The 18,820-nt window shown below is 36.1% G+C and overlaps 1 protein-coding gene across 1 annotated transcript; it reads right to left on the bottom strand.

The window, feature by feature from the left end:
• Nucleotides 1-11,170: 11,170 nt before the first annotated feature.
• On the bottom strand, nucleotides 11,171-15,115 carry LOC112056152 (carboxypeptidase B-like). Its single transcript, XM_052888561.1, has 5 exons — nucleotides 15,054-15,115; nucleotides 14,108-14,317; nucleotides 13,375-13,477; nucleotides 12,301-12,609; nucleotides 11,171-11,764 (listed from the first exon to the last, which is right to left on the bottom strand). Exons 1-5 carry the CDS (start codon nucleotides 15,113-15,115, stop codon nucleotides 11,171-11,173), a joined length of 1,278 nt encoding a protein of 425 aa, XP_052744521.1.
• Between the last annotated feature and the right edge of the window lie 3,705 nt (nucleotides 15,116-18,820).

The following is an 18,820-nucleotide window of genomic DNA, read 5'->3' as shown; positions in this document are numbered from 1 at the left end:
TACTTGAAACTTTCACTTGATTCACACGTCTGGTTAGGTATAAATATAGAACTGGAGTGTATGATAGAGAGACCTTGATGAGGTTTATATAGGCTATCGATTTCACAATATTGTGAAATTTATTTAAAAGGCTTCCTGTAATCCCTTTACAGTGGCACGATGGTTCATATGACGAAAGGTTTCGAGTTCAATTCTCTGTTGAGCCTCTGTAATAAAAAGTACAATGTTACAATTTAATGAATTATTTTTAACAGCGGACGCCCGCGACTTCGTCTGCCCGAAATTCAGTTTTTTACAACTACTGTGGAAACGATGGATTTTCCGGGATAATAAGTAGCCTGTATGTTGTTCAATAACCTCATTAAAATCGGTTTAGCCGTTCCAGACAGACGACAAATTAAAAATCGTTTGTTTGTCTTTCAGTATCGTGTAAATAAGTAAATTAAATTTATTTTGAAACCATAGATGACAATTCCATTTTTTTTTTATTCTTTACAAGTTATCCCTTGACTACAATCTCACCTGATAGTAAGTGATGATGCAGTCTAAGATGGAAGCGGGCTAACTTCTTAGGAGGAGGATGAAAATCCACACCCCTTTCGGTTTCTACACGGCATCGTACCGGAACGCTAAATCGCTTGGCGTTATATGTATTGATTGAGTTTAATTTACATTAATTAATAGTAAAAGAGCCTGAGAGTGTATTTTAGGATTTTCTCGAGTAGGTACGACAGATGACATACGACCTTACATGTTGTTGAGTACCTTCACCAAGCATGATCCCTTAATATAGTTAGGGAAACTCAAAAAAAGCGATCATCAGAATTACAATTAATTTCACATTATTTTGAAATATTATATATTTTTTCGTAATATTTTACAAGCAGAAAACACCTAATCGATGTTTGATAGTTATTGCACAATGTTGCATAATATTGCACAATATGGCGCAATAGTGAACTTTTCACTATTATACACTGAAATTAGGTTTTAAGGATCAACTATGATATTGGATAATTATTCTTTTAATAAGTATTTCTTCTTATTCATACATTGGCTGATTGCTGTATGATAACCTAAAATATTGAAACATTAGTACTTACAGGCCTCAAAAGAAAGCAATCAGTTATTGTTGGTCTCGTCTTATTTCTATATTTTAGGTTATAAAGTAAATATTAACTTTATAACATAATTTATTTATAAACTTACCAACTATTTCCTCTTTAAACATCTGTCGTTACAAAAACAAACATTTTATATATATTATTGCTGTGCAACTGGGGGCAGTTTCAAATTTAGCTTGACTCCTGTACTATAAATGATCGTCTCTTCGCCTATTCATAAAGGCGTAACAAAAAACGAACAATCACACAGAAAGGCTCAGAGCCGACGGTTATAATTCCACAATCTGCCTGCACTGTCACAATCGGATTCAGTGCGGATTACGTTGGGAGTACACAACATACGAATAAACACGGTGCGATTTTACAAATTCAAAGTACATACATATAAAAATCACTAACAAACCCCGCAGACAGAATTTTTAAATCGGTTTCATGGTTAAGGTATGAACGCGTAACAAACGAACGAACTCTCATTGACACCGTTAATATTATTTGAGATTCACTGGCATTTTATTCACATACTGTACTTTGACTGTTTGTCATGGACGTGAGGACGTTGCAACAAACACATTGTGTAATTGCATAGCAAGCTAATTTTAAGATTCAACATTGTACATTAGTTAAATATTCATTTCAAAAAGTTATTTATCATTGAATCATTGTCACACTATAAATGCTCGGCCTATTTATAGAGTAGTAACAAAAAATTTAAATCTGTTTTTATAACAAAAAAATAAAATATTTTTCTGTCTTAAAATGTTTAAAAATAAAATATTTTTCTGTTTTTAAAACTTTTGTGCTTTCTGAATATTTTCTTAATATGATTTTTTTACTTATTTATTTATTTAGAAAGGAAAACTTACAGCTAAATACAAAGATAATAAAAGTAACAATATAGAAAACAGATTACAGCCAATTACAAGTTTTCGCAAATAAATTTGACATATTATATAGCAAGCTCGCAAGGTAAACATACTTCAACAAAACATAATCCAATATAAAAAAAGAGATAATGATAATAGTAATAGAGATTAATTAAAAGAAAAGGCGAAAGAGAAAAAAAACAACAAAACTAAATTGATAAGTAAACAAGCTAGCTTAACATAAACAAGTTATGGTAGCCGAGGTACAGAAGAGGTCAATTTCCTGGTCAATCAATCTCAATTTAATCTTAATTTACGTTAACTATCTTCGCAGTCAATCTCACTGAATTGCCTTATTAAAAGAATTCATTTACTGCCTCTACAATTGTGTGATCACACACGAGTTTTCTTCTTAGGTGACATGTTTTAACTGAAAATGTAATAATTTCATTTCAAACATCTGTACATTTAAAGCCAATTTAACTTCCCGGAAGATCCACTATTTATTTACGCCGGCACGATATGACAAAATGCACTGTTGTTTGTCGAACGTATAGTAACTTAGTACTCAGTGCGCTCTACAGGTCATATCCGGTCATAGAATACCTAATGCCTACTGTGTGCGTCTAATATGATATCTAGTTTTACATGTCACTGTGAGTTGGTGATAAGAAGAATACCCGAATACGCGTATGGAATTCTAGAGATATCATACATACAGACACACATCTTTACGATCTCCGTGGCGCAGTGGTATGAGCGGTGGATTAACAAGACGGAAGTCCTGGGATCGATCCCCGGCTGGGTCGATTGAGGTTTCTTCATTGGTCTAGGTCTGGCTGGTGGGAGGCTTCGGCCGTGGCTAGTTACCGCCCTACCGATAAAGACGTACCGCTAAGCGATTTAGCGTTCCGGTGCGATGTCGTGTAGAAACCGTAAGGTGTGTGGATTTTCATCCTCCTAACAAGTTAGCCCGCTTCCATCTTAGATTGCATCATCACTTGCTTATAGGTGAGATTGTAGTCAAGGGCTAACTTGTAAAGAATAAAAAAAAACATTCATCGAGACTGTGCTCCTAGAGTAGTTATAACGTCAAACAGAAGAACTTGAGGTTTCAAAAATCAATCGCACGAGGGTTAAAAAGCGAGCATTGGCGGTTTTAGTAACGATCTTAAATTAATTCATGGTCTATTGCGTCGTGTTTTAAAAACGCCGTTGTGTGAATTTGAGCGCTTTTTAACGTCCGTTAAAAAAACTCTCGTGCGAATGAGAAGCCTACTTAAAATTAACGAATTTTGAATTTTAAATAAATAATTTAATGTTTAAAAGACATCTACGTGTATACTCCTCGTAAATTATAAAGATAAAGATTTGATTGTTTGTTTCTTTGCATTGAATAGACTGATATGAAAATTATTTCACTGTAGGGAAACTTCATTATCCTAGAGTGATATATGCTTTATTTATCCCCGTCTTCCTAGGGGAACGGGAACCACGCGGGTGAAACCACGCGGCGTCTGCTAGTGGTTAATATTGTCTTATTTCATCATAATGGAGCAGCATGGTGGGTCTAAGCTCTATATCCTCCCTTATCCCGTCAAACAGGCTGTTATTAATGACTACACATAGTTTATAGTTATATAACATGAAATTGAAAATTTTGAAAAATCCCCAAAGGTCATTAAGTTACTAATTACACTCTTGATGAAGCCATCAATATTATATTTAGGTACGCTTTCATTTGAGACCCCACTCGAGTATATTTGCTGACATTCGGTTATTCTTCCCCACTTAAACCCCCCAAAACTTTTAAACGGCTTAACCGATCTTCATTAAACATGTCTAAGAACATTCGCGCGTAAATCACCTTTCATACAAAACGAACTAAACTGAATCTTATAACATCCCTCTTTTTGCGTTCATCATTACCAACCCATATTCGGCTCACTGTTGAGCTGGAGTCTCCTCTCAGAATAGGCCAATAGTCACACAGGCCACACGCAGAGAATTAAGGAAATTCTCTGGTACGCAGGTTTCCCCACGATGTTTTCCTTCACCGTTTGAGACACGTGATATTTAATTTCTTAAAATGCACACAACTGAAAAGTTGGAGGTGCATGCCCCGGATCGGATTTTAACCCACACCCTCTGGAATCGGAGGTAGAGGTCATATCCACTGGGCTATCACGGTTTTTTGCGTTAGGGGTTAATAAATAGAAATTAATCAAGACGCTTCAAACGGTATCACATTTGTTATATTCTGATGTGTAGATGAAAAGTTATGAGGAAACAAATTAATATAAAAACTTTATTAAAATTATTATACATAGACCCTCTGCAGACGGGTAAAAAAATATATTTTTCATAACTTGGCAATATGAGTCAGTCAGTTTACTCTTGTATCCCCAAAACAAATTATTATGATTTTCCGCATGAAGTACGGGATCAACTTCCCAGGAGAAATAACCCGTGACGTCATAAAACCGCGCCTACAGCCGGTGTCGAAGTGGAATAAGACAAAAATATAAGTTTTTAACACACTGAAGATTATTAACATTAAATAACAATGTTTTGAGGTATACTTGAGCAGTATGAGGGCGAACTTTTTATTGAGCCTCAATAGCTTAACGGTAAAGCTGCCCCACACATCACCGAGGGGTGGTGGTTCGATTCCCGCCCCGTTGTTCTATTGTCGTAACCTAATACAGTCTTTCCCAAGTTGGAATGGAAATATTGGTCATATTTAAAAGATAAGGCAATTTTTAGTATTTTCAAGTATAGGGGTGTGCCTTCGTTATTATATACACGTCGATGTAATATCGCCAATAACAAGTTTTATTACAATTTGATCTTTATTTATATTAAATGGGATGCCAAAATTAAAATGTCACGAAAAACGAAGTTGCCATGGAAATGAACGATGTCACATCGCTGTAACCTTACAGAATCCAGGGGCTGGAGGACAAATCTCTGGTCTTGATAGCTAAAAAGACATGGGTTTGATTTTTCGAATCTTCGAGGTTTAGGGTTCGATCCTTTTGACTAGTAGTTCCACACATAACACACGCTTTGTTGAAAAAGAAAGTGAAACTTTCGTCACATTTAAATCATCTGGCTGACATTATTTCCTTTTACACATCAAAATATATACATAGGTACGCGTATAATGTTACGTCTAGTGTTTATTTACATTTGACGACCTCCGTGGCGCAGTGGTATGCGCGGTGGATTTACAAAACGGAGGTCCTGGGTTCGATCCCCGGGCAGATTGAGATTTTCTTAATTTGTCCAGGTCTGGCTGGTGGGAGGCTTCGGCCGTGGCTAGTTACCACCCTACCGGCAAAGACGTGCCGCCAAGCGATTTAGCGTTCCGGTACGATGCCGTGTAGAAACCTAAAAGGGGTGTGGATTTTTATCCTCCTCCTAACAAATTAGCCTGCTTCCATCTGAGACTGCATCATCACTTACCATCAGGTGAGATTGTAGTCAAGGGCTAACTTGTAAAGAATAAAAAAAAAATAAAAAAAAAATTGCATTGCTTGCAATTGGTAGATATTTATTAGTAACTCAAAAAATTTTAATTGTGAGTTACCTACTTCATTCAGTGGGTTTTACTTACAACCCACAAACAGTTTATGTTAGGACTCAGTGTCGGGAGCATGATTTTTATACGAGACGTAAAGTACCTAGTCATAGAAAATCTGTTATGTTATCATAAACAAAAGAATTCGGGTTGTTTTTAAGATGTCTCTAAATAAATATTTTATGAATACCTATTAGGTATATTTGACAGCCTCCGTTGTTTTTTACTGTTTACAAGTTAGCCCTTGACTACAATCTCACCTGATGGTAAGTGATGATGTAGTCTTAGATAGAAGCAGGCTAACTTGTAAGGAGGAGGATGAAAATCCACACCCCTTTCGGTTTCTACACGGCATCGTACCGGAAAGCTAAATCCAATACGATGTGCTATAAGTAAGTTGAAAATTAGAGCCGAGGCGATATTGCAGCTCGAGCCGAAAGCGATCAAAGCGGTATATAAACCGAAAGGTGTGTGTACTTTCATCCGCCTTCTAAAAAGTTAGCCTGATTTCCATCTTAGATTGCATCATCTAGGGTATGGTCATCATAGGGTCAGGGTCAGGGTAGGTTAGGGTAGGGGTAGAGTAGGGGTAGATTAGGGGTAGTGTAGGGGTAGGGGTAGGAGTAGGGTAATGCCGGGGAGGGTCCGCTAGTACCTACTATATAAAATTGCTTTCTAAAGTAGTAACATACTTTAGAAAAGCGATCGAAGTCGGTCGGGCTGAGGGAAATTTCCTAAACTACTCGTATAATAAAAATAATCCACTTAAAAACATGGCGGAAATTTTACAAGTCGTTACGGAATCTACGCGATGTCGAGTGTAAATATATACCGTGTAGGGTGACAACGATCACATTTTTTGTATGATTATATTCACCATCATCGTCATTATATACCCATAATCGGCTCACTGCTGACCTCGAGTCTCCTCTCAGTCCTTCCAATGCGGATTATCAATGCAATGTGTATATTACCATTATCTCGACGAATAACTAAACTCTCTATGAATTTCAAGCAAATGACATTTATTTGTTTGCTGTAGTGTCACAAATCTCACGGAAAACATGGACATTTGCGGAATAAAAGGTAGCATTTATTTTATTTATATTGCTCAAAAACCTCTGAAATCTTCTAAAGAAAGTTTTAATAGAATCGGGGCTAATCTTAATCGGGCAGACTCGCTCCGTCAAACAGACAGGTAGACAGACAGACATACAAAATGTTAGTAAGTTTCATTGTGTTTTAGTGTCGTATACAGGGTGCTGGGGAGTATTTTCCATAACTTCAAGGTGTTGACGAGTCCACTCATAGGAGCCGAACGGCATAACTTATATTTTTTAACTAAAAAATAAAAACTTTTTATTTTTAACTTTTTATGTTTTCAAACAAAGTAATTCAAATAATTCCAACTTTATTTGTAACACACGCCTTTATCTTTCCTTGCATTTTAAAATTTTAAAGTTTCGCTATGTTACAATTATAAGGAAGCGTATAAGGGACACATTTGAAGATCTTTTTACAAAATAAATATTATTTACTCCGAAAATATTAATCTTAGAACACAATATGTTTTCTGAACATTATTTTCGGTAAATAATATAACCCTAGAGTTATGTGAAATACTCCCCAGCACCGTTTAGAAATCACAGACAAACACTGTATAACTTTTTTATTAGTGTATTAATTTAAAATACAAAAATAAATTATTTTACACAAGTAAATATAAAAATAAACGTTTTTTTTTATTTAGAAAAAATAAAACCATTGCCACCCTAGCCCTCGTCTCCGGTGACTTCAGAGTTCTGAAGAAACTACGTGACATGACGTACTTGACAACCATCTGATTTTTGCAGCAAACCAATTTACACCCTACGATGTTGTGTTAGGGTTCATATTTGTGTTATTGCGAAAATTTTCTCGAAGATTCCTGCGATAATAGACGCACTTGTGTTATTTATCGAACGCTATGGATTTTCCGCGATTTTCAGTTAACATTTTCACTCATAATTTTCCGAGGTATCAACCCCGTAGAATGTCTATTGACTAAATAATTTTCTACCAATAGGTTGCACCATCACTCACTATAAGGCATGTTTTGCGAAAAGTAATAAAATATTAAAAAATCGTAAAAGTAATTTACTCGGACTATTAGTCTAACCTCTCTCATTTAAAGATTTATTTTGCTATTATCCATGAAAAATCGAAGACGAACCCAGATCTGATAGAAAATCTTCCAGGAAAGTTTCACCTTAAAACCGGAACATCCTCACGAGTCGAAAAAAGAAATACATAAATATATGAATATTATCAGCTTTAGTATGCTAAATTCGTTAAAATATGACTTGATATGTCACACCTACAAATAAATTTATTTAATAACTCCTCAAATGTTGAAATATATCCAACGGGGCTGTGAAGCTTAAACATATAATTTACATTTAAATAATTTTACCCACCGTCGGAAAACAGGTATTTTCATTTTTTCCTTTTTGTAAACTCAGAATCGCGTGCCTTTTAATCGTACTAACTATCTGTTGATGTTTGTCTTTTCTTTTTCTCTTTTTACTCTTACCCCTTTTCTTTTCTTTTCTATCTCTTTCCTCTCTTCTAATCATTATTTTCCAGAACATTTGTCCTTATGCCAGGCAAACAGGTATAAAGTTATTAAATGATATCTCATCAGAAGTGGGATTAGACTATCTGAAGTGATTTATTTACCTGTCTAATGCGCCGACTGAAAATGTATCTCGTTTGGATTAACTAAACTGTAAAATACATACGATCATGCCTAATTGCCTGTCAAGCGGATTCGCTTACCTGGACACTAATGTGCGTTTATCAATTATACACCTTATTGCAAAGCGTTAAACGCCACAATTGCTTGTATACGTCGACGAAATGTAGGCTTGTGACTAAGCGCCGTGAAAACAGATGCCTCTCTGCCTAAACCTAATCTATCTATCTATCTAATATATTATTTAAAATGCTGTTTACATTACTAGCAAACGTATTACGAGTTAAATCGTCGAGTACAGGTGGTATTTACATTTATTATTTATATTAGATGTTATATTATTTAGATTTGAGTCTAATTTTTAGTTAGGCAGCGTGGACGCCATCACACTGCTGTAGTGTTTTTCAGATAGCTTGGGTACGGAGACAGTTCGTTTTACTCTTGAAAGTTTGCCGCGATTCACGATAATAGTACCTATTATGAACGTCATAAGGCAACTATCACCGTACCCATGCTATCTGAAAAACACTTTATTATTTAATAATATTTTGTGGTGTGATTATTGATCATAAACTGTTTAATGTGGGCTTGGAGAATATGTTGGGTATGGGAGGTGAGTTTAATGCATTCTAATGGGACTTCTAAAACCTAAACCCAAAGTCACAAGTCCTGGGACCTGCTCGAGGTGTTTCCTCTAACACAAAATGATGGTACAATCACTGTCACTGATACCTGTCATATTATAAGCGCTCCTTTTACGTGAAACTTTGTTTATTACTAATCTCGCGGGAACTATGATTTTTTCAGTGCTAATTTATTTCAATACCAAATTTCATTCAAATCGGTTCAGTGGTGTGGTGTCAAAAATTGTTTTTATCAGGTCCATAGTTACAGATTAAGTCTCACCACCATTACTGAGATTTAATGGTGGAGATATCACATATTTGTCATCATCGCCAAAGCGCAGCCAAAGCCGCATACAAACACTAGTATCAACAATACCGTTCTCTCTCCATATCAAGATTCAAGATGTAACGTGGAGTCAATAAAAACTTCTACCACCGATACGATACCTGCCTGAATGCCTGATACATACCAGCCGGGAAATGTGGGCCGTAAAAGCACATAATAACCCTCCCTCCCCCCACCTTATCAGCGCGCCGCAAGAATTGCCGTCGAGCATGAAGGTATCGATACACCGCGAAAATATCAAATTCTGCCATCTTTGTACAAGTTTTTAAGGATTTTACACAGCGCAAGAGTAGCATCAGCGAGAATATTTGTGCTTATAACATTGATTGGTATATAATAAAAATTATTTAGAATTTAGAAAAATATATTTAATAAGACATTTTAACCATTAGGCCATGAAGATGAAGAACGTTGTTTCGACTGGTGACAGAAGGGCTGGCTTATTTTCCACGCCAAAAATCAGCCTGTCTACGAAGAATTGCAGCCAGTATTCTTGCCACCATTACGTGGGCGTAATTTGTATAGCTATTAGGATAAATTGGTTTTATTACTTTTTAATTCATTTTCAATCAAAACAAGATCGTATTTCCTACTAGTATTATAAACGCGTAAGTTTGTATGGATGTTTGTTTGGATGTTTTTTACTCTTTAACAACGCTACTACTAAAGCTATTTGGCTGAAATTTGAAACGGAAATAGATTTTACTCTGGATTAACACATATGCTATTATTCATCCCGGAAAAATCCATGGTTCCCGCAGGATTTGTGAAAAACCGTATCCTACGCGGACGAAGTCTTAATAAAAATAAATAAAGACAAATTCGGTTACTAGACTGGACATGTTCACTTTTTCAAACCCTGTGATGTTATTTTGAAAATTGTGATTTCGGTAATAAAATTAAAAAAAATATATAATCTTAAAAAGATCCATGCTTACTACTCGCTTTAGTTTCTCAATGACACTGGACTACAATCTTATAAGCAAGATTGGAAAACGATTTTTGTTAGGACGCGCGATTTTTCAATACATTTGGCGATGAAATATGAGATTTTATCAATGTACTTGTTTGGTCTCATGAAAAAGTGATCGATGAATTATTTAGGTTGCGTTGAAAAGGTTTTGGGGAAAAATAATAATATTATTATATTTTTTGCAGCCCTTTTTTAAGGGCCAACTATGACGGCAATTCACATTGGAGCAGCGAGGTGGGTGTAAACTCCAGATATTCCTCCCTTTAGGAATACCTTGCTCTGTATTAAACCGTTAAAATAAACGAAACGGTAAAAAAAAATTGTTTTTATTTACTTACATGACAATATTTATGACGTTTTAAATTAAGCTAAGACTAGTAGGTACACTCAATAAAATTACTATGAATTACGTACCTAAAAAATAAATTAAATCATAATCAGAAATGAGGAGATCCGCAGACGAATCAAAGTCACTGTCATAGCTCAGCGAGTCCTGAAGCTGAAGTGGCAATGGGCAGGCCACATAGTTCGAAGAGCCGATCGACGTTAGGGTCTCAAGGTGCTGGAATGGCAACCCCACACCAGAAAACGCAGTGTTGGTTGGGTTGGGCGGGTTACACGCTGGATGCTGGTGGCTCGAGACCGTTGTGTTTGGAGGTCCATGCAAGAGGCCTATGTCCAGCAGTGGACGTCTATCGTCTGGTAATATTTAAATATAAAGGAATGCTATTGCTTAGAAGAAGTAAAATTTAATACAGAAGACTGTAAAATATGTTAATAGGAAGCAAAATTTGAAGTACTGCTTTACAGAAATATAATAAAACTGCACATTGAAATGTGATTATTTAATATTTCACAATACAAAAAACAACTTCGTTTATCACAAGTAAATCAATTTTGCCACAAAATTCCATTTTTGTTTTATCTGGAACCAAAAAGTTGTCCAGCCATTCGCGCGCCGGCGGCGAATCCAGCCCATGTTTCAGTAACAACCGGTTTAATATACCTCGGATGCAGAACAAACCCTTTAGAACCTCTACCAGGTAACTCTACTGTATAACTCAGAGGAACTCCTATAGAATGCGCATAATCACTAGAGGACCCTGATGAGAAATAATCGATAACCAATGCAGTATTACCAACACGATATCTAGGGAAGTGTTTAAGCGATAATTCATGTATAGCATCGGCCATCCTTATTCCAACCATATGGAGCTGGAGTCCCCTATCAGAAAGGCTTCCATTGTTGCTCCATGGATATAAAAACATGCTCCCAAAACTGTGCACCGACAAATACAAGATCATATTTTGATGGTGCTCATTGAATATTGAACGGACAACTCTGGTTTCCACTTCGGAGAACGGCTTTCTTCCTGGGAAGATGTCTGAGCAAGGGTGACTCTCCGTGCCGACGGTGTTCCACTCGAAGTCGAAATTTCTATTAATATCAACTCCGCGACAAATTTTGCCCGCCACGTGTTGGTCGGTCGAACGAGTTTTGCGCCACATACGTTCCTGTGTAAGTGAAAAATGTTAGTAGGTACTCATATATTACAAGAAAACTTCAGTATTATTTAGATTCTTAATCCATTGTGCCTACACTTTTCTAGATGGACTCCCCAAAACTGTGATGGACCTGTCAATGCATAGCTTTAAGCAATGTGTTAAAAAACATTTGCTTAGTCAAACTACACCATTGATGATTTCCTTAATAATAAAGTTGCTTGGAAGCCGTTGGATCAGCTTCCACCTTTACACAGGAAGTAAAACTATAAGAAATTGTTATTTTGTCATCAATTGTAATTATAATATTAATGTAAAAAACTGTCATCATCCCTTTTGTGTCGTGGTAAGTTACCGACAAAAAACAATCGCCAAGCGAATTAGCATTCCGGTACGATGTAGAGTAGAAACCGAAAGGGGTGTGAATATTCATCCTCCCCTAATAAGTTAAGTCCCGCTTCTATCTAAGACTGCATCATCACTTATCATCAGGTGAGTTTGTGCTCAAGGGCTATGTAAAAAATAAAAATAACTATTGTATTATTCACCTTTACGTGAGTGTGTTCGTAGCCATCAGGGTTCACAACTGGATACAGGATCCAATCAAACTTATCCAATAGATCAGGTTCGGTTACGTTTTCAACAAGCTTATGTATAGCATAAGTGACTGTCGGTATAGTGATCCACTCTCTGGCGTGTGTAGCACCATCGATGAATATCACCGGTTTACCGCTTTGGAAGTTGTCTTTTGATATCTTCAAGTATTTCAATGTACGACCTTCGTAAGAAGTCGCTGGCGTCACCAATTTCACAGTATCGCTGTGCTTTTGAGCTACTGAGTCAAGATATTCGTAGATCTGTAATAAAAATAACAAGAATGGTACAAAGTTACTAGGGTTCAAATATAGAACATAGAAAACGCTTAAGCTAACGCGTGGTTGGTGGTAGTGATGGTTGGTCCGATAAGAATTGGTTCTTTCGGCTGGTGGGAGGCTTCGGCCTTGGCTAGTTACCACCCTACCGTAAAGACATACCGCCAAGCGATTTAGCGTTCCGGTATGATGTCGTGTAGAAACCGAAAGGGGTGTAGATTTTCATCCTCCTCCTAACAAGTTAGCCCGCTTCCATCTCAGATTGCATCATCACTTACCATCAGGTGAAATTGTAGTCAGGTGCTAACTTGTAAAGAATTAAAAAAAGAGCCTACAAAAAAAAACATAGGTTAGGTTAGGATCATGGCGTGCACGTCATAAATAAAATACATTGCCTACCCTAAAGACTCATTACGAACCTGGACTGAGGAAGTGATTCGCTATTTGATACGTATAGTGCATACCCTAGTTGAAATCCTTGTGCACGCCACTGATTAGGGTCGCATACCATGGAGTTTGGAAGTTTCTGGACTATATTCATAATAGACGGATTATATGACGTTTTGAAATCACACTCAATGTTACTAATATAAGAGTAGAAACTTAATGTTTTTACTGCATTAGAACTGGGCACCCTACCAAAGGCAGCAAATTTTGATAAGTATTTTTAAGTATTACTTTTTTTTAATTTATTGCCAATTCCACACAGAATAGAAATAAAATGAAATAGTTATCATTGCAAATACTCACAACATCCAAAGTGTGATATTTATCGTAATTGAAGCTTGAAGACTTGCTAAAACGTGCTTCTTGCTGGAAGCTTTCCATCATCAGGTCATCTTTGTCTAGTTGGCTGAAATGAAATAAAAAACAAAAGCTATACTAATATTATAAAGCTGAAGAGTTTGGTTTGTTTGTTTGATTGATTGAACGCGCTAATCTCAGGAACTACTGGTCCGATATGAAAAATTATTTCAATGTTAGATAGCCTATTTATTGAGGAAGGCTATAGGCTATATTTTATTCCCGTATTCTTACGGGAACGGGAACCACGCGGGTAAAAACGCGCGGCGTCAGCTAGTTGTACATAAATTAGGAGTATGCTAATAGTATCAGGATATCAGCTGCGATCATTCTTTTCAGAGTCACAGAGATTTAAAGGGTCATATTTGCGGCACTGCCACTTATCCCTAAAAAACTGCCCCATACAAAATGACACGAATCAATGACGTCGTTGATCATAATGATAGTATGGGCGTTCAAACAAAATTATGAATATCTTTCTTATTTGTGCGTATATGTTTATAATTCAAATATGGAAACATGCCACGTTTACTGTAAAGAAGCTAAATCTGTATGAATTTTCATCTAATTACGAAGAAAGATTTTGAAATTTTATAACCTTATTTATTTTGCAAATATCCGATGTATGTATGTTACGAGAATTTTATATATAAAAATAATAGGAAATATATGAACTTACATTTTTACGTCATCTGCATGAATCCAGTACTTCATATTCTCTTCATTTACGAATTTGACGAAGTCGTCTTGATACTGTGGCTTAACTAACACAACGCCTTCCCTATCTAAAGAAGGGTGGATATAGAAATCCAGCTCAAGCTTTGAGATCAGATTGCCAAGGTCTTTCAACTGGTCATGGCTTGATGGTTTTATGTAGAAAGACTTCCATCTGAAATTTAAAGACAACCACAACATGACAACAATATGTAAAATGTGATATAAAATGATTTTCTTTGTCCTTTTTTTATCACACTAATATTATAAAGGAGAAATTTTGTGTGTATGTTTATTCCTCCTAAGCGCTGTGGCTACTGCAGCGATTTGGCTGAGGAATGGAAATGGATTTTACTCTAAACACAAACGCATTTTCATCCCGGAAAAATCCATGGTTCCAGCGGGGATAACTAAATTTCTCGCGAACGATGTCGCGGACGTCCCCTAAGTAAGAAAATCAGCTATATCTATTTAATATGACCAATTTTCCCCATCTCCTCCAAAAAATCGGCAAACACTGTATATCTATATATCGTCTATCAGACGCCCGCGATTCCGTTTCGCGTGAAATTTTGTTTTTTACTAATCATAAGAGAACCATGGTTGCCATGCTATCATTATGACATATTTTGGAATGGAACCGATTTTTTTTTTGAAACGATGGTTTAACGTGCTCTTCGAGTCACGGGGGTGTAAAACCACAAGCTCCGAGCTTAAGATTTTAGCTGAAAATTTCTTAAAATAAGGAAAAGCTCAGTATCTCAAAGTCTGACCTCGGACTCGAACCCAGAATCTAGCGATCCGAATCCATATAGGTTAACCACTGGACCAACTACGCAGTCAATCGATGAATGATGACTAATTCCAGTCCTAACCCTGATCTATTAACTATTATAGTTAATTTAACTCACCCTGAGTACTCCTCGTGTTTGGCGTACACCGTTGCGAACAATAACACCAACAGAAGCTTCATCATTTGATAATAAATCAAATTGAACAAACTGTTACTTTTAAAGGAAATCCTTTTACGATAATTGCAGGAAAAAAGATAACTGAAACCAACGATATTTTATATTATAGATATGTTCCGTTCCTACAAAATCACCGCAAAAGTGAATTTAGCTACTCTAGTGAGCGCACACATGCACTATTTTGTGTTTCATCATTATCAACCCATATTCGGCTCACTGCTGAGCTCGAGTCTCCTCTCAGAATGAGAGGGGTTAGGCCAATAGTCCACCACGCTGGCCCAATGCGGATTTGCAGACTTCACACACGCAGAGAATTAAGAAAATTCTCCGGTATGCAGGTTTCCTCACCATGTTCTTCCTTCACCGTTTGACACACGTGATATTTAATTTCCTAGAAAGCACACAACTGCAAAGTTGGAGGTGCATGCCCCGGACCGGATTCAAACCCACACCCTCCAGAATCGGAGGCAGATGTCATATCCACTGGGCTATCACGGCTCATCATATTTTGTGTTTACTTACATTATATATACATATAAGTATACAGGGTGCTGGGGAGTATTTCCCTGAACTCTTTACCGAAAATAAATAAAAAAATTTCAAAAATTAATATTTTCGGAGTAAATAATATTTTTTTTGTAAACAGATCTTAATATGTCCCTTATACGCATCCCTATAATTATGACGTAGCCAAATTTTAAAATGCATGGATAGATAAAGGCGTGTGTTACATGGATAGTCGGAGATATTTGAACTACTTTGTATGGAAACTTATAAAGTTTTTATTTTTTAGTTAAAAAATATTAGTTATGCAGTTAGGCTCCTATAAGCAAACTCGTCAACACCTTGAATTTATGGGAAACACTCCCGAGCACCCTGTATATATAATTTTTACACTTACACAACTCGACATTATAGACAAACACATTTTGACGGCCTCCGTAGCGCAGTGGTATGCGCGGTGGATTTAATGACGGAGGTCCTGGGTTCGATCCCCGGCTGGGCCGATTGAGGTTTTCTTAATTGGTCCAGGTCTAGCTGGTGGGAGGCTTCGGCCGTGGCTAGTTACCACCCTACCGACAAAGACGTACCGCCAAGCGATTTAGCGTTCCGGTACGATGTCGTGTAGAAACCGAAAGGAGTGTGGATTTTCATCCTCCTTCTAACAAGTTTGCCCGCTTCCATCTTAGATTACATCATCACTTACCATCAGGTGAGATTGTAGTCAAGGGCTAACTTGTAAAGAATAAAAAATAAAAAATAAAAAAAAAACAATATTAATGTATTATTTGTATTATTTGTTTCTTTCGGTGTTTCATAAGCGACTAAATGAATTTAAAACAATTATGTACATTTGTCCACTACAGTTTTGATGCCCTATCTGTAGTGTAAAAAATCGTTGACTGAAACTGATCTGGATGTTTTTTGACAATCAATCTTGAACTGTATTAATATAGCAACAAGAATTACAATTCTATAACATGTCCTAGATAATTTTAATCTATTTTATTGGTCATGACAGTTTAGCATCTAGATTATAATCTTTAACAATATTTTAGATATGGTCAAGTAACATGTTTTACAGTGAGATTCAAAAATAACAAATAAAATTAAAATTAAATATTTATTACAGAAAATGTTAGTTAAAAAAAGTTAAGTTTAGTTTAGTTTAGTTGTGTTGCTTTAAAAATAATAATGTTTTCTTAGATCTATAGTACAGGAGTAGTTTTCTAGTTGTATTACTATTAAAGTAATAGTGATTTCATAGATCTATAGTATAAGAGTAGTTTTCTCCTCTTTTCCTTATTCTACCATCAATTGCAAGGTCTTCCTTTCTTTCTTTTGCCCACTGGCCCCCTCCATTCCATCACTCTTTTTGACCACCTTTTTGATCTTGCAGTTTTGATGAGTTCACTATGTATATAAAATGATTAGGTATATCAATTAGATATCGTTAAAAATGATAATAATCGACAGTGATTCAAATTGATATAGACATTACGACGAATTTCAGATGACATCATTATCGGAAATAATAATTATATCAACAATTAAATTCAGTAAATACAATGACACTTTGTCTCGCTGTAGATTTTTGTAATTAGATTGTCCGTCTGTAACTCCTAAGGTGTTGACTCCCGTCAAAAACTCTTAAATGCGTCGAGAATTTCGTTTGATAGATTTGTAGTTTATCGACTATATAGGTACAAACTAACGAGAAAATTTTGAAACTATAATCTTTTTATTTAATGCCAGTAACTATAGTGGATACGTGATAGCTCAGTGTATATGACCTCTGCCTCCGATTCCGGAGGGTGGTGGGTTCGAATCCGGCCCGGGGCATGCACCTCCAACTGTTCAGATGTGTGCATTTTAAGAAAATTAAATATCACGTGTCTCAAATGGTGAAGGAAAACATCGTGAGGAAACCTGCATACCAAAGAATTTTTTTAGTTCTCTGCGTGTGTAAAGTTTGCCAATCCGCATTGTGCCAGCGTGGTGGACCATTGACCTAACCCCTCTCATTCTGAGAGGAGACTCGAGCTCAGCAGTGAGCCGAATATGGGTTGATAACGACGAACTATAGTGGTTAATACCCTTTGTTTTACTCCAATGTCCCATTTACCATTATCTAAAATTCATCTTGATCGGTTCAGCCGTTTAGCTGAGAAAAGATAACAGACAGACAGACAGACAGTTAGACAGACTTACTTTCGCATTTAGAACATTAGTTTACATAGCAAAAAAATATGGACTTATATTTTTACGTCATCTGCATGAATCCAGTACACTGACTGTACATGACAATAGCCACTAACTCTAACTCCGGATGTTCGTTATAAGGAAATACCATATTAAAAGAAGCTGGTATTTTTCTAGAAACCTAGAGTGAAAAGACATAGTTATCTCTTTCTTTTCATCTTCAAAGAAAAACGTTGCTCCACATCTGTGCCTCCAGCGGTTCAAATGAGAAAATTTAATGAATTTTCTCTACCTTCTCCGATCAACGATCTATATAAGTTTTACTGGATAGGTTAATTTGCCGTGAGTAAAACACACACTTTACTGGCTAAGTTGAAAATGCTTTGCATTTTCCTAGAATGCAACCTCATAAAATTCTAAGATAATACGTTGAAAAGCTACAATCCATAGAGAAGCTTCGATCAATCAATCAATCAATCAATCAACCTACCACCTGTACATTTGTATCTGCAAATATATTGATTGATTGATTCGATTAAAAAACTATACAAAGCGATCAACCAATTTTTATTAAGTTTTAGTCCGAGTAACGAACAGAATATTTCTTTTTCTACTCTCACTACGTATATACTTAATGTAAAACCTCAAATTATATCACAAAGCTATTCATTCCTGGTGTAATCAAATCGTGGTGCAATATTTTTTTTCAATTTTAAATAAATCCATGCCATTGGCTACAAATATTCAGGCGTCCCTAAAAGAGACAATATCTAGAAGAACACGCCGATACTAAATCTGAGACACGCCTAACGCCAATTATGTATTAACCCAAGTTTTGTGAAGTTTTTTATTTCTATTTTCATGGTCGTAGAAAAACTATTGTATACCACTGTACTTAATTAGCCATTATAGCACTCATGCTGTAATGGCCTTGTCATCCGTAAACAGCTCAAACAGGTTTCGAGCTTCAACCTGAATGCTTACTTATTATGAAAAAAACAGAA

The sequence above is a fragment of the Bicyclus anynana genome, chromosome 23 (assembly GCF_947172395.1).
Source record: "Bicyclus anynana chromosome 23, ilBicAnyn1.1, whole genome shotgun sequence".
Taxonomy (NCBI): Eukaryota; Metazoa; Arthropoda; class Insecta; order Lepidoptera; family Nymphalidae; genus Bicyclus; species Bicyclus anynana.
Note: the sequence above shows the minus strand (reverse complement) of the source record. Positions and strands in the feature narration are given on the sequence as shown.

Coding starts and splice junctions, on each gene's coding strand:
- LOC112056152 (XM_052888561.1), bottom strand. CDS start 15,115: ATGAAGCTTCTGTTGGTGTTATTGTTCGCAACGGTGTACGCCAAACAC. Junction 14,318..15,053: donor AAACACGAGGAGTACTCAGG/GTGAGTTAAATT, acceptor TTTAAATTTCAG/ATGGAAGTCTTTCTACATAA. Junction 13,478..14,107: donor CATGCAGATGACGTAAAAAT/GTAAGTTCATAT, acceptor ATTTCATTTCAG/CCAACTAGACAAAGATGACC.